Raw genomic sequence first — 16650 nt, 5'->3', positions numbered from 1 at the left:
TCCAGCCACCACAAGTAAGTTTGCATGTCTCTGTAGCTCTTCTCCTGTTGTCCTGGCTAGACAACTGTTAGACCTGCTAGTCGGCTGTGAACGACCCGTTTATTTTTGTCTTGCGTGTTAACAGGTGACCGTTAAAGGATTTGAACCTCTGATTCAGTTTGCCTACACTGCCAAGCTCATTCTAAGCAAAGACAACGTTGATGATGTGTGCAGGTGTGCAGAGTTCCTGAGTGTGCACAATATCGAGGAGTCCTGCTTCCACTTTCTCAAGTTTAAGTTTCTGGACTCTACCGCGGAGCAGCAAGAATGTGCAAGGAAAAAATGCTTCTCCCCCCACTGTCAGAAAGCAGACTTTAAAATCTCACTTTCAGACCAGAAAGATCTAGAAATTGTTGAAGCAGAGGAGTACTTGGAAAAGAAAAATATTCAGGCCCCTCAGTGTGACCCCCAATGGTGTCAGGGCAATGTGAAAGCATTGCCCTCCCTTCAAGACAGTGCCAGTCAGACGTGCCAGGCCATGTACTTGGAGAAGGATGGAGCCCTGGCATTGCCATCTTTGTGTCCCAAGTACAGAAAATTCCAGAAAGCGTTTGGAACTGACAAGATCCGTACTCTAGAATGTGGCATCAAAGATGTCAATGCTGCTTCTGTCCAACCGAACGAGACGTCTGAACTTGAGTGTTTAGGGGGGGCACAAGGCTGTGCAGAGTTACAAGTGATTTTAAAATGTGAAGGAGCGAAGCCAGCCATGGAGAGTGAAGAGACAAAGCGCAGAGACCCCTCCCCTCAGTGTCCCGTGGCACAGACAGAAGCGGCTCCTGTCCCTCACAGTTCCTCAGACCCTCACGGGCTCTATTCCCTGCCACTCTTACACGCGTACGACCAGTCGGGCGACGTGGCCTTTGCTGGAGTGCAAAGCAAAACAGTGAAAGCAGAGAAGCCTTTGTCAGCTCCAGATGCCCAGGAAGAGAAACCGTTCGGTGAAAATCAGGATTTATACCTGAAATCTGAGACGGGCCCCAAAGAAGACAGCAGCAGCCTTGCTTCTGGTGATCGGAGTAGCGTGGAGAGGGAGGTGGCCGAGCACCTGGCCAAAGGCTTCTGGAGTGACATCTGCAGCACGGACTCCACTTGCCAAATGCAGTTGTCACCTGCTGCGGCCAAAGAGGGCTCAGAACAGGGCTTCTCGCAAAGGCGGTCCGAGTGTCCTTGGTTGGGCATCAGGATCAGCGAGAGCCCAGAGCCAGGCCAGCGGACTTTCACAACTCTCAGTTCCGTCAACTGCCCCTTTATAAGTACTCTGAGTTCCGAAGGCTGCTCGAGCAGTTTGGAAATCGGAAACTACGATTACGTGACGGAGCCGCCGCAGGAGCCTTGTCCCTACACTTGTGTGATCAGCCTGGGCGATGACTCTGAGACCGACACAGAAGGTGACAGTGAGTCCTGTTCTGCCCGGGAGCAGGAGTGTGAGGTGAGTGGACGCGCGAGCTCTCACTGCGCAGACGCTCACTGCGCAGACGCTCACTGCGCAGATGGCCTTCCTTAAGAGGTGCACCTGTGCCTGGCGGAGTGAGGGAGGGGGAGGCCACGCGACAGATGCGGCGTGGTGAGACGGATGTATGGAGTTTGAAAGACTGCAGTGTGCGTGTTTTCACGTTGGTATGTGTATAAATCATGGGGGAGAACCCCACATGGGCCGTGTAACTTTTGTAATCAGATGCCCCAATAGGAAGAAAGGATAGCAATGTTGTCTTTGTTTAATGGTAACTTTTGGAAGAAAACATCATGTTCATAGCCCCAGCTCATCAAACCTGACAACAGTCTGTGGTATGTGAGCCATGGTTGGCTCTGAGGAGCTGCAGGGTTCTGGCATGTAGGGACGTTTTCTTAGACCTAATTTTTCATATATATTGCTTTTACTTATTTTGTTTTATTTTTATTTAGCCATTTTAGCTATTAGTTTAATGAATATCTTAATAATTCAGCTTGGTTACATGTAGCTACTGACTTTAATTAGCCACATCAAGCTTACCCCATGCATTCGGTGTGTATAACTTTATATTTACTACTTAATACCTGATTTGTGTAATATTCTGCTTCATTAATAGTAAGTAGGGACCTGTGCATTAGAAATTAGGTTTCTTTAGTTTGCAAAAGTCAGTGTTCTCTTTCCAGTGGCCATTCTCACCTTGCTTTCATAAGTAGTTCTTAATCACACTTTTCTTTTTGTGAGTGCCTTACTTGCTCTTTAGTCTGTGGTGGCAGGAGGTGTGTCCTCGGAAGGGTCCTAGAGCACAGAATGGTATTAGCATTCATTGCTATATTAACAGCGTTTCTCTGGAACTTGTTTTTGCAATGAAAAGTCACCAAAACCTTTGTCCCATTTCCCTCCTCCCAGCCTGTGGCTCTCCGTTCTGCCCTTGCCATTTTAGGTGAGATAAGTAGGGCTTGCTCTCCGGAATTTGCTTTATTTTACTTAGTATAGTGTTTTTTTCTTATAAGGCTGAGTAATAATAGGTCACAGTGTGCCTGTATGCCACATTGTCTTTGTCCGCTCAGCTCAGTCTGTCTGTCTTGGCCGTTGTCAGTGAATGCAGAAAGACAGATGTCGCTTGGAGATCTGATTTCAGGTCACGTGCACAAATACCTGGGCGGGGACTCTGGGCCACATGGCATGCACACAGTTTTCATTTCCATGAGAACTTGATGGTGGCTTTTGTAGCAGCTTGCTGATCGCCTCCAGCCGTGTACAGAGGGCCATTTTCCATGCCCCAGTCTTCATCGTGGTCTTTTGCTTTGCCGCAAGTCGAGGGTGTTGGTCTGAAGAGGCTGCCTTTCCCTGGCTTTGGGAGGAGGTGGATTGCAAGGCCACAGGGTGCAGTCGCTGGAGCCTCCAAAACAGATGAGAAAATAGTCTAGGAAAGTATTCCTGACTTGTTGTCACCGTGTCTCCATTGGCAAGTGAGATGTATGGCTTTTTAAATAAGTCGTATGAAGCTACGTGTTCGACAGAGAAGTTTTCTGAAGTACTATAGAGATGGCTGGCATAATTATTCCAGAACTGCACAGTGCCATTGCTGTGTGGTAATAGTCAAAGATAAAGTGGATTTTATTACATATTAAAAATGCGTTAGGGAGAAGCTTCTTAAAGTTGTTAACGTAGTAGTAGTAGACGAATTCCAGTTTGAATGCAGTGCTGTGTGACGGCTGTGTCTGGTTCGCTGATGTGTCTGACTTCTGAGTGCTCTCCCAGGCCAGGAGTCGTCAGCTGAACTGCCCGTTCTGACTGGGGTGGAGTCTGTAGAAACTGGGAAACAGCGGCCTATTTTTAAGGATTTATCTTACTTAGGTGCATATGTGTTTGGCTGTGTGGGCATGTGCATAGGTGTGCTGGTGCCTGCAGAGAGCAGAGGGTGGGGTCCCCCGGAGCTGGAGTCAGAGCCAGTAGTCAGCAGAGAACAGAGGGTGGGGTCCCCCTGGAGCTGGAGTCAGAGGCAGTAGTCAGCTGCCTGGCATAGAACTCAGCTCCTCTGCAAGGGCAGGGAGCCCTCTGAAGCTCTGGATCGCTCCACCCCAAGGTCTTTTCATAACACGTTAAACTCTGAGAAATGGGACGCGTGTCTTCATCTGCAGCCGATGTGCAGTGCGTGTCTTCATCTGTAACAAATGTGCAGTGTGTGTCTTCATCTGTAGCTGATGTGCAGTGCGTGTCTTCATCTGTAGTTAGTGTGCAGTGCGTGTCTTCATCTGTAGTTAGTGTGCAGTGCGTGTCTTCATCTGTAGTTAGTGTGCAGTGTGTGTCTTCATCTGTAGCTGATGTGCAGTGCGTGTCTTCATCTGTAGCTGATGTGCAGTGCGTGTCTTCATCTGTAGTTAGTGTGCAGTGCGTGTCTTCGTCTGTAGCTGATGTGCAGTGCGTGTCTTCATCTGTAGTCGATGTACAGTGCATGTCTTCATCTGTAGTTAGTGTGCAGTGCGTGTCTTCATCTGCAGCCGATGTGCAGTGCGGGTCTTTATCTATAGCTAATGTGCAGTGCGTGTCTTCATCTGTAGTTAGTGTGCAGTGCGTGTCTTCATCTGTAGTTAATGTGCAGTGTGTCTTCATCTATAGCTAATGTGCAGTGCGTGTCTTCATCTGTAGCTGATGTGCAGTGCGTGTCTTCATCTGTAGCTGATGTGCAGTGCGTGTCTTCATCTGTAGCTGATGTGCAGTGCGTGTCTTCATCTGTAACTGATGTGCAGTGCGTGTCTTCATCTGTAGCTGATGTGCAGTGCGTGTCTTCATCTGTAGTTGATGTGCAGTGCGTGTCTTCATCTGTAGTTAATGTGCAGTACGTGTCTTCATCTATAGCTAATGTGCAGTACGTGTCTTCATCTGTAGCTAATGTGCAGTGCGTGTCTTCATCTGTAGCTGATGTGCAGTGCGTGATCTGCAGCCGATGTGCAGTGCGTGTCTTCATCTGTAGCTAATGTGCAGTGCGTGTCTTCATCTATAGCTAATGTGCAGTGCGTGTCTTCATCTGTAGCTGATGTGCAGTGCGTGATCTGCAGCCGATGTGCAGTGCGTGTCTTCATCTATAGCTAATGTGCAGTGCGTGTCTTCATCTGTAGTTAGTGTGCAGTGCGTGTCTTCATCTGTAGTTAATGTGCAGTGTGTCTTCATCTATAGCTAATGTGCAGTGCGTGTCTTCATCTATAGCTGATGTGCAGTGCGTGTCTTCATCTATAGCTGATGTGCAGTGCGTGTCTTCGTCTGTAGCTGATGTGCAGTGTGTGTCTTCATCTATAGCTAATGTGCAGTGCGTGTCTTCATCTATAGCTGATGTGCAGTGCGTGTCTTCATCTATAGCTGATGTGCAGTGCGTGTCTTCGTCTGTAGCTGATGTGCAGTGTGTGTCTTCATCTATAGCTAATGTGCAGTGCGTGTCTTCATCTATAGCCGATGTGCAGTGCGTGTCTTCATCTATAGCTGATGTGCAGTGCGTGTCTTCATCTATAGCTGATGTGCAATGCGTGTCTTCGTCTGTAGCTGATGTGCAGTGCGTGTCTTCGTCTGTAGCTGATGTGCAGTGTGTGCTTTCACAATAATCATAGTTCCTGATGTTTCTTTCACATCCCAGGTAAAACTGCCATTTAATGCTCAGCGAATAATCTCGCTCTCACGGAATGACTTCCAGTCCTTGTTGAAGATGCACAAACTGACCCCAGAGCAGCTGGACTGTATCCACGACATCCGCAGGAGGAGTAAGAACAGAATTGCCGCGCAGCGCTGTCGCAAGAGGAAACTGGACTGTATTCAGAACCTTGAATCAGAAATCGAGAAGCTGGTAAGTGGGTGGACTTCTTGATGTTATTAAAGCCCCACTCTTTCATTTTATAGATAGTTATTTAAATTCTGAGGAAGGTTCAGAGTCCAAATACCATTTTAAGAGAAATTAAAATGTGCAGAAAGATCAGAAGATGTGAAACAAGGTTTTCATTGACTGCTTTGATTATGTACATTTTTAGCATGAGATACGGAAATGTGTAGAGGGGAACCATTTCTGGGTTGGTTTATTAAAATGATTTTCCAATTTAATGACTCTTCTAGCTAATCTTTAGTGGTTGAATAAAGATTAAAGTAATTATACAGTTCTTTATGATGTTTGATGTCTATAAAAACTTGTTTTCCAGTTGAGTAGAACTGTGGACCTGAATTACCTGTTTGGGTTGATACCAAAACCAAGCAGTGTCTCCCTGCCAAGGGAAAAATCCTGATGTGAAGTTGTGGTTTGAATAGAAACTTATGAGATGCAGCAAGATCCTCCGTGCGATGGGTGCTTGCTTATCAGCCCTATCTCTTCCAACTTCACAACATAAATTAATTGGAAGATATATTAATTTGCTCCAATTTCTAGTTTTCTCTTGTGGCTGGTGGAGGTATTGTGTGAGAGGAAGCTTCAGTCCCAGACCAGCTGAGGGCTCCATATGGGCCAGGCCACCAGGGCAGCAGCCTAGAGGCAATAAAAAAAGTCCTCAATACTCACTTTTGTGTCCTTGCTAATCATGGGTGAAAAAAAGACCAGTTGTGTTTGCAACTGATTTTCAGGCATGAACATTGTAGATCTGGGTGAGACTAGAAACAGTATAATGGAAAAGTTGTCTTGATGGTTTTAAGAGTAGTTGAAACGCAAAATTTTATTATATATATACTGAGCACATACTTTAGGGAAAGGGTATAGTGTAACTAAAAAGATGAAGGAGAAATTGGATGACATTGCAGAGTAACTAGATTTCCTGGGATCACAACAGATTCTCATAGCCAGCCAGGCCTACGTATCCCTTTATGAACTGTAATCTTTCGTATTAGCCAGCTCTAGTGCCCAGCCACTTTTGGATGGATGAGTTTGTAGAGTGTTGCTCGTTGTTAGGTGCTGTGCTAGATGCTTGGGCTCCAGGGAGCTATTTGAAGCTGGCGTAGGATTGTACTAGAGTGCTTTTTCTGCTTCCCGCATTGCTCTCTCCCCTCAGCTGGCCAGAATTATAGTCATCTGTAGCATTACCCAGTTTTCTCACTTTCCTAAGAATAAACAAGACTGATGAAGATTTACTCTGTTTTATACACAGGGACTGTGCTGCGTGTTTGAGAGTAGCTTGACAGTTCGCCATTGCTTGGCTCTAAGGTCCCGTGTTTGGAGACTGATGCAGAAGCTGGGTTGCAGGAGCTTATATCCAGGGTGATGAGGAGGGCAGGAGATGCAGCCGATAGGCAGTGTGGGCGGGATAATGTTACTGACCACTTTTCAGTTACAATGCTCGCTCGTGAAGAGCAACTGGATTAATGGGTCAGAAGTCCCAACAAGTACCCACTGTATAGCCCTCAATAAATGCTAGTGTTTCTTGTTACGGCCATATCAGCATTAACTCATACTTAGTTTCCTTAGCCTCTGCTGGCTTCCTTCCTGCTGTCTTCAACCATCATCTTAGTTCACTTTCTGCTGCTGTGATAAACACCACAGCCAGCAGCAACTGGCGAGGGAAGGGTTTAATTGGCTCACACTTCCACACCACAGTCTTTTAGCAGGAGACGTCAGGGCAGACTCACAAGGTGGGAACCTGGAAGCAGGAATTGAGGAAGACATCTTGCTTGTTGACTTACTCTCCGTGGCTTTGCTCAGCTACCTGTCCAGCACCAGTTGCCCAGGAGTGGCACCGCCCACAATGGACAGGGTTCTTCCACAGTGATCTTTAATCAAGGAAGTGCCTCACAGGCTCGCCGATGAGCTAGTCTGCCAGAAATACTTTCTCAGTTGAGGTTCCTTCTTCTGGGATGACCCTAGCTTGTGTCAAACTGGCAAAAAACTTCCCAGCGCAGCTGTGAGCTCTGGTAGGGCCTCCTCTCCTTTCCTCTCAGCCCAGAAGAGCTCCTTTCATCTGGTCAACAGAAGAATTCTTGTTTTCCAGCGCAAGACTGGTAGTTCCTCAGACACCAAACTGGCAAGTGTCCTATTTACCTGTTTTATTGATTTGGACTCTGGCTACAAAATCCAGAACCCTCTGCAGAGTGGCCAGGATGATCTGCTGTGGTCGAGGCCAGAGAAAGGAGCCAGGTCTCATGACTGACGTGGAACCAGAAACTAGAACGTCTCCAGGAACCCTAGCTCCGAAGGGATTCAAGAGGACAGGTAGCATTTATAGTCAGCTCTAAATGTCCAGGAGGAGCAAGGAGAACCGGCCCTATGAGGCTCAGATGTCCGTGTGTATGACTGGAGGACAGAGACCATAGCAGGGAGCTGAGAGTCCTGCCTTTCGGAGCAGGCCAGGCAGGTTGCCTATGGGGCTGCTGTGTCCACAGCTCAGTTCTGCCACTGGCCTCATCCGTAAAGCCAACCTGAAGAGTCCTGTTGGTTTGTGTGTGGTGGTGCAGGGCTGTGGGTGTCCGTCCCTGCACCCCACTCAGTCCTGACCACTCTCAGTCTAATAATTTGCACAAACCCTAGTTGCAGAGACAAGGGGCATGCTATAAATGTCTGCCCTGCCACTGATGTTCTTCTCAGACAAAAGATGGTCAGAAAGTGTGCTTCTTAGCAAATAAGAATAAGGAAACTGCCGGAAGAAACAAAACATAATGCTTAAAGTACAGACACATAGAATACAGTGGTTTGTTAGTGCTCCATCAAAGCTGACCCTCCATGCAGTGGAGAAGCTGCTGGGCTGCTGTTACCTGGCAGAAGATGAGGTGGGGGAAGGGAAGCTGCAGGAGAAAGTTTGGAGGGTTCAGTGGCTGCTACTGGCTCCCAGGTTAGCAAGCTGCCATGGTGAGGAAAGAGCTTGGTGCCAAGCCTGACAGCCTGGCTTTAATCTATGAGACTCACGTGGTGGATCAGGAGAATTCTCACAATGCTCTCTGATCTCCACATATGTGGCATGGCACATGACCCATCCCCCCAAGTAAATACATGTAATGAAAAAAGTGCTCCCACCTTGGAAGGCTTCCCTAATAGAGGCGAGTGTTCGTCATCCACTCATTGCAGATATGATGGAGATCATAAAGCAAGCACACCGCCTTGCACCCATTTCTGCAAGGCGAGCCTTGGGGAGATCCGGCAGAACTGGTACTGTTACAAGAGGGGACAGGTCCATGTGTGTTACACCGCCGAAGACCCTCCAGAAGGGCAGAGTGTGCAGGTGTCTTCAGGGACACTGATGTCGCTGGGCCTTTGCAGGCTGGGCCAGTGGATGAGTCCTAATTTTTAATGAAACACTTTAAAAAGGAAAGGGGAAAATATTCAAGAAAGGCTAAGGATGGAGAAAATAACTTTGCTGCGGCTGCACAGTATTAGTATTTATTTTAGGCACAAGCCTGAACTCTTTGTTTTCACTATTTTATTTTTTCTGTGTTGTAAACTAAGTGTTATTTCAAGAGTCAAAAGTTTTAAAAAAAACTTAAGGTATAATGTAAACAATTTATAATAAACTAAGTAGATTACTGAATAAAAACCCCAACATGCTGAAACCTTTAGTACAGCATGAAAATGCAGTTGCAAGGGCCATGGTGTACACAGAACTGTCCCAGGTCCTTCGCTTACTTGCCTTCCCACCCAGAGCAGTGTCCAGGCCTGGAAACGCCACTGCGCACGTGCCTGTGTAAGTGCACATTCTTAGTCTTCTGAACCATATCTTTACTGTGCCCGTCTCGTGTTTAGATAAGCACAGATATGCAAACACTTGGGAGTGTGTGTTGCTGCTTGTGGCTTTAGTAAGGAACACGCTGTTCACATTTGTAGCCCAGGAGCTAACAGGCGATAGCTCAGCCCACGTGTGTTGCAGGTGGCACCATTTAGATGTTTGTACAGTGGCCCAGTTGCCTCATAAGACATGTCTTAGAACATGTTGCTGTCGAGGATCATGCATGACTATAATCTTAAGGAGTTAAGCTTGCGTTTGAGGTTGGGGTACTGAGACATCATGCCTCCCACCCCCAGTATTGAACCTGAGACCTTGTGCCTGTTCCATCCCCAGGTCTGTCTCCAGTGGGGCAACATGGCTTCTCACTGACTCTGCCCTTTTTCTCCTAGCATTCAGTTTAGTTTTCCCTGCCTGGCTCTATTCTGCCCTATCGCAGGCCTAAACAGCTTCTTTATTCACCAGTCAATAAAAGCAGCACATACAGAAGGACTTCCCACTCCAATAGGGGTCTTTAGCAGACCTGCAGCTTGCCTTTTGTTTTCTAGACTGGCCAGTAAACCTCCACAATCCTCCTGACTCCTTCCTCTCTCCCTAGCACTGGGGAGCAGTGTATGGCGACACTTAGTTTTGGTGAGGTTTCTGGGGATTCAAACTCATGCCCTTATACTTGGGCAGCAAGCATTCTTGATCCACTGAGCCATCTCCCCAGACTCTTCTTGGATGTTCTGAATGAATGGAGTCATCTCTTAGTGGGATAGGAGGAGTGTGAATATGGAGGGTCAGATAGATAGATATTTACATGAAGGTACAGACATTATGTGATATTTGTATTTGTGGGAGGAGCCCAAATGCCCACTGTTAAAGCTAACCTTTTGTAATTTCAAAGACCAGCATCACTTGGCATTTTGTATATTGCTATTCAGAACGTCTTCATCTCATGTTCGATAGAAGAACCGAGACATGAGTATGGCTGTAACTGAGTAAAGAGGTCTCTCGTCTTCTTCCTAGGTCTTCGTTTCCTTTCCATTAGATGTGCTTCTGAGAAGATGTCTGAATGCAGACCTAGCGTGCACACACGATGTGTGCCTTCATTCTTGATCTGCTTTTTTATTATGAAGCAAACCTAGAAATCTGAACAAATTGGAGAATTACTTTGCAATATAAAAATTTATATTGTGTTTATAATAAAGGAATTCCTTTTTTAAAAGTTATATAATCTTAGTATTTCAAAAAAACTACCAATAATTGAATTCTTGCATAACTTTGTAAAAATATTTTTATATAAAACAGTAATAGTAGCAAAACCCTTACTACCTTTGAAACTATTGTAGAAGGAACAGCGGGCCTCTTCCCGCCGCCCACCCGGCTAGCTTTACCCGAAATCATTACACGGAAACTGTATTCATTTAAACACTGCCTGGCCCATTATCTGTAGCCTCTTATTGGCTAGCTCTCACATAATTGATTCAACCCATTTCTGATAATCTATATGTCACCACGAGGTTGTGGCTTACCGGAAAGATTCTAACCTGCGTCTGTCTCAGAGAGGAGAGTCATGGCGACTGCCTCATTGCCTTCTTCCCAGCATTCTGTTCTGTCTACTCCACCCACCTAAGGGCTGGTCTATCAAAAGGGCCAAGGCAGTCTCTTTATTAACCAATGAAAGTAACACATGAACATATGACCCTCCTGCATTTCCCCTTTTTCTGTTTAAACAAAATTGACCTTAAAATCCATACCAATGAAAATTATTCATATCTATATCAAACTATGTTTGTGCCCAAAGGGACATAAACTATTATAGTTAGAAATGATCCCTGTGGAGTCCCCTTCTCAGTATTCTCCAGCACCTGTCAGTGGGTAGTCAGGAGGCAGAGGCGGCACTGGTCCTGTGGTTTCACAGGTGAAGCCTTTGGCCTTCTGCCATTCACTCACTTTCACCTTACAGGCAGCCTGATGATTAGGTTGCCTGGCTCATCGCAGATTAGAAAGTGAAATGGTTGAGTGTGAAAGAGGAGGCAGAATATGGGTGGAAGTGATGTGCTGTTCGTGATGGTACCTGATGTGGGTAGAAGTAGAGCCAGGAAAACCTGAAAAAGTTTTGTGGCAGACGTTCTTGTAGGGATTTTAAAAATCACACTAGTGAGAGCAATAAACTCAGACTAACCCTTCAGTCCTTATACTTACCGTAGAAGCTCTTTCCAGCCATCCTTTCTGTGCTGTGCTAATGTCTTCCTCCTGTTTACTTAGTACTGTATGGATTATTTAAAACATTGGCCATAGTCTTGGGCTCCCAGCTGCATCTCAGGAAAGCAGGCATTAGCTGAACCTTACAGTGGCGGAAGTCTTGGGGGCTAAACCAGGAACACCGTCTTGGTGTCCACACAGGGTCCTGTCCACACTTTTCCACAGTTCAGATTCAGACACTCAGAGCAGTGAGTTTGTCTTAGAATCTTGGCTAGAACCCATCCAAATTTGATAACCAGCTATAAGTCGTTTCCCCCCACTTTCTGTCTTATTTCATATTTTAGTATTTTTTTTAAAAGTATAAAGATGTATAACGATGGTGCTAACTCTGCACATGATGGAGCATTGTGTGTACATCTGTATTATTTTTCTATAGTGTGAAAAGTTATGAGTTCCAGCATAGGTATGTCTCTAGGAGTTTTTGGATGAGGGATCATGAACTTTTGATATTTAACATGTGTGTGTTCAATTTTAAATTTTACATATTCCTGGTACATAGTGCAGCACCACAGCCTGAGGATGCTGTTGTACAGGTGCACATTATCTATTGAGGACATGCCCCTCCCTGTCCTTTCTCAGCCCTACATATTATTTATTGAGGACATGCCTCTCACTGCCCTTTCTCAGCCCTACCTGTTTAGTTTCCCCCATTTCTCTAGACTTGTTTTGTTTCTGCTTTCCTATCATATGTGATTTTTATGTGTCTTATCTGAAAGTCTAGGACCTACATACGAGAGGGAACATTTGTGTTTTGAACACTGGTGTAATTCGCTTAATGCAGACTTCAGTTTGCATCCATTTTCCTGCAAATCACATGGCTTCATTTTCCTTTACGGCGGGAAACATACCATGGCATGCTTATGCCACATCCTCCCTTCCTTGGGTCGGGCACCTCGGTTGGTCCTGTGACTTAGCTGTTGTGAAAGTGCTGTGGGACACACGGATGTGCAAGTGTCTGTGTGGTGAGCTGACACGCGTGTGTGGTTGAGTTGATTGAGAGGAAGCATCCCATGTGATCTTACTGAAGGATGCAGAATGTTTGATTGCCTTAGAAATGTCGGTGGACCCAATAAACACGAGCCCTTGTGTTCTCTCTCCCCTCTGCACAGCAAAGTGAAAAGGAGAGCCTGCTGAAGGAACGGGATCTCATTTTGTCAACGCTGGGTGAAACAAAGCAGAACCTGACGGGACTTTGCCAGCAAGTGTGCAAGGAAGCCGCTCTGAGTCAGGAGCAGATTCAGATCCTCGCCAAGTACTCGGCCTCAGACTGCCCTCTTTCTTTTCTAATTTCGGAGAAAGGAAAAAGTACTCCCGATGGTGAGCTTGCTTTTCCTTCAGTTCTCAGTGTGTCTGATGGCCCACCCCGCTGTGGACCGGGAAGCAGCAAGGCAGGCCAGGAACCGGGGCAGGAGTCCCAGACAGCCGCGCCAACCACCGCAGCTGCCCTGGAGCAGGCCACACTGTTGGAACCCTGTCGGCAGAGTGGCGGGATCTCAGACTTCTGCCAGCAGATGACTGACAAGTGCACTACTGAGTGAACCGCGAGCGTCCTCCAGTCGTGGATTTCCTACTGAAGTTTTGGCGTTGTCTTGAGAGCCGCGCATGGCCGTGTTCTTCTTGCTTTCAGTAACCTTGCTTCCCCTGGTAGCTTTCTGGAGAGGGAATTTCTCTTCTAAGGTGACCCTGAGTTCTCCTTGATTTTCACAGGATTTACCTCTTGGATGCTGAAAAATCACATGTGAAAATGTAGAGTAATAATCTCCCAGTGTTCAAAATAACTAAGACAGTGGAAACAGCAGGGTCTGCTCCAACAGCTCGCATCTGCACCCGGCCCTCCTGGCCTGCGGAAGCTCAGTAATCTACCTTTTGACAGAATACTGATCAAAAAGAAAAGTTCTACCCAAGCAGTGCGGTGGCCATCTACCCAGAAGGGACGTGTCAGCGCTGAGAGTGTTTGTGTAGAGCTGTCATGTGGAAAAGAAATCATCTTCGAACTCTAACGCTCCTACCAAAGTCCAGCCCGGACTGGACCCAGTGACCTGAGGCTGCCCCGGCAGGACTTAGTGAAGGGCCACAGCGGCCTGAGCTGGAGGTCTCCCCTCCTCAATATTGACTAGAGTTTCTGGCTGCACAAACAGTAGGTAGTTGTCATTTTCCCTGCTCTCTCCTTTGATCCCGTCTGCAGTTCCTGCCATGTCTAGGTCAGTCACAGACTTCCTGTTCCTTTCTTGTCCCTTGGAGGAAGAAATGAGAGTTAGGCTGAGTGGCCTAAGTGTTCACAAGCTGGAGAGAACCACAGTTACCACGAATCTGGAGACCACACTGCACGAGTCTTGTTGCCGATCACCAATGCCCAAGAGGGCGCTGGGATGTGGGGGGTGTCTGCATTGACCAGAGGTGCAGCTCGTTGGCATCCTGAGGAAGAGCTGTGGTCTGTAAAGAGCCCTGTTGGAGCAAGCGTGGAGCCACAGCTCTGCTGGCCTTTGAAACCATTATGGGCTCGCACTTGAGAAGCAGATTGAACCCTGTTATCCCCGCCCACCGGTTTGGTATGGTGTAAAGGCACATGCATCCCTTTGACTTGGACACGGACCAGTCAATCTTGTGCTTATTTTGATGTTGGTAGAAAATGAATTTATAATAATCTGAGCATCTACCCCGTAACATTTTGCAGTGATTCTTGGTTGTTCTGGAATCTCACACTCTAGACCTCAGCAGTAGACACAAAGCATCGTATATACAAGTTCAATATCCCTATTCAAGGAATGTGAAATGCCTTAAAATTGGAAACGTTCTGAGTACCTAGCTGATAGCAAATGTGGGATAATCCAGTCCTGAGTTCATGAGGTGGGCCACAGGCAAAAGAAAATGTTCAAAATCTTCTGAGAGCTTCTTTAGGATACATGTGTAAGGTACATGGGAACTTCATTAAGACTTTGGGGAGGGTCTTATCTTCGAGCTAACTGTAGAAGCTTCTACATTCTGTAGAAATGGGGAAAATCTGGAGTGTGAGGCACCTGTGGTCGCAAACACCTGTGATAAGGGGTCTCTCAGGACTCTCCTGGGAGTGTTTGTAGAGTTGCGCTTAAAGGAGCGGTCGATAGGATGCCATCTCTCCAAGTCAGGTCGCTGGACGAGACACTCATCTTCACGGCATGCTGAGTCCAGTGAAGAGTCTAGAGAGGGAAAGAGAGGGCGAGAGCATGCCAGAGAGCCACCCTGCGTGCGGTATCACGTCAGTAGGTACCTAGCTGGTGCTTGCCATGAGAAGGTACGGGACCAGCATCAGTATGATTAGTTGCCATGATGCCCTTCTCTCCTGGGTGCAGGGAGGGAGGAAGGATAGTGTGTATTTTATCTTCGGAAGAGAAAATGAAATTGGAATTATCTTCTAGAAACTTTGAAAAGTCCACTCAGTTTGTCTGGAAGAGAATGCTCACGGTGACAAAGCATCCATGTTACAAAGAGCTGTGTATATATACATATATATGTCCCCACGCAGCTGTTTGATACTTGTAATTTTAGATTTCAACAACGTAAAATAATATGAAAACGTCTCTGGTTTACAAAGTATAAAATCTTCTACAAGCCAATGGAGTCCTTGATTTCCTACCTCACTGTACACTCGACTGTCTGCCATCAGTGTGCACACATCCAATTTTTTTGCTTTAAATGTAACTGTAAATATTTGCTTTGAAAAGTTACTTAGCATTTTATGATAAGACCCAGTTCTCTCCTCAAGGTAAAGATACTTTTTAAGACAGTTTAAATTTCTTTCTACCTTTGAACGTTTAGCATTAAGGGTTAATTTTAATGGTGTTTGGTAATTGGCCAAGTGTAATAGTTCTTAAAATTTAGCATTACTTTTAACAGCCAGCATATAATACAAGTAACTACACTACCTCATTCCTGTGTGATTTTCGAGTTGTATTGGATGGACCGGAAAGATTTTACCTTTGTCTTTTGGCCATGACGTGGGTAAGTTGTCTGTATATTGCATAGCATTACACATTTATGCCAGTTTTAACGTGAACTTTTAAAGACTTTTTTTTTAAAGAAAATTTGTTTTAAGGCAATATTTGGGGGGGATGCTGAAGACAAATGTTAGGATCATATGTGTACACGTATGCTTTGCTGAAGACAAATAACAGGATCATATGTGTACACGTATGCTTTTTCCTTCATGCAGAGTTTGGACGATGTTTTTCATTTGTTATTTGAATATCCCTACAATCATTGCTCCTCGTTGTATGATCCAGCCTTCTCAATGCCTGGTGATTTAAGTTGTCATGTCTGACTCAGTACAATTATGTCCTCTTAAATCGTTGCCCCTTATTTGAATCCTATAGCCGCAAGCACATAATTTGTTAAATTCTTATATTCAGAGTAAATATGGATATAACATTGGTTGTCCACCTGCAGGCATTATAACAATTTACTGTAGCTTGATGCTTAGCCAATTTTAAGTTAGGAATTCAACATAAATGATGCGGGGATAGTGGAGATGGCATGAGGACATGCATCCACGTTAACAGCTTGGGAAAGAAGAGACGCAGACGGTGATGTCACAGTGAATTCTCAGGTGAACCTTTCGGTTACAAAAACATCTATTTTGAATTTGTAAATATTTTAACTGTTTTATTAAGGCATGTACTAAACTATTCTTTGACACCTGTTGGGTAGAATGAAAATTTAAAGCCATAATGGTAAAAGATGGCATACTGATTGTAAAATAAACAAATAATAATATTGATTTTTTGTATCTTTCATAATATAATTTTTCTAACTGCAATAAAACCACTGAACTTATATATTCATGTCCTATTAAGCCCATGTTTCATTAGAAGTACACTTTATAGTATTTAATTTACATTTTCTTCCTAACATGCTTGTTTGTGTGTCAGATATAAGTAGTAGATGCTGATGGTAGATGAACAGTTCAATAAAGTTTCTAATACTGCCTTTAAATGAACAGAGTTGTACCTTCCACGTCTCCCTGCTCGTGTGAACTTACTAATGCTAACCTTTTGATCAGTCATCAGAGGTCAGATTATGTGTTGGTAAGGGAGACGTTTTGACTGGTTGATTATCTTATGTCTGAAAGAAGACTCCCGGTACCCTGGTATTGGAAGACACAGGTTTTAGTCTTGTATTTGATTTACTCAATTTCAGTCTGTGAATTAGGGGTATGCAAAGGGTCTGAGGAGATTTGTTGATAAAGTGCTTGCCATGGGA

At 45.4% G+C, this 16650-nt stretch overlaps 1 protein-coding gene across 1 annotated transcript in view; it reads left to right on the top strand.

Moving 5' to 3' along the window:
• Nucleotides 1-16383, top strand: part of Bach1 (BTB domain and CNC homolog 1) — a 39144-nt gene extending 22761 nt beyond the window's left edge. The window contains exons 3-5 of the mRNA XM_085685729.2: nucleotides 125-1471; nucleotides 5121-5327; nucleotides 12525-16383. Coding sequence (XP_085541855.1) covers nucleotides 125-1471; nucleotides 5121-5327; nucleotides 12525-12953 — 1983 coding nt within the window. The 3' untranslated portion in view covers nucleotides 12954-16383. The remainder of the gene's footprint in view (nucleotides 1-124; nucleotides 1472-5120; nucleotides 5328-12524) is intronic.
• The last annotated feature ends 267 nt before the right edge of the window (nucleotides 16384-16650 follow it).

This window comes from Myodes glareolus, chromosome 2 (assembly GCF_982192425.1).
Source record: "Myodes glareolus chromosome 2, mMyoGla1.1, whole genome shotgun sequence".
In the NCBI taxonomy this organism is placed as follows: domain Eukaryota; kingdom Metazoa; phylum Chordata; class Mammalia; order Rodentia; family Cricetidae; genus Myodes; species Myodes glareolus.
This window is presented reverse-complemented; position numbering and strand designations above follow the sequence as displayed.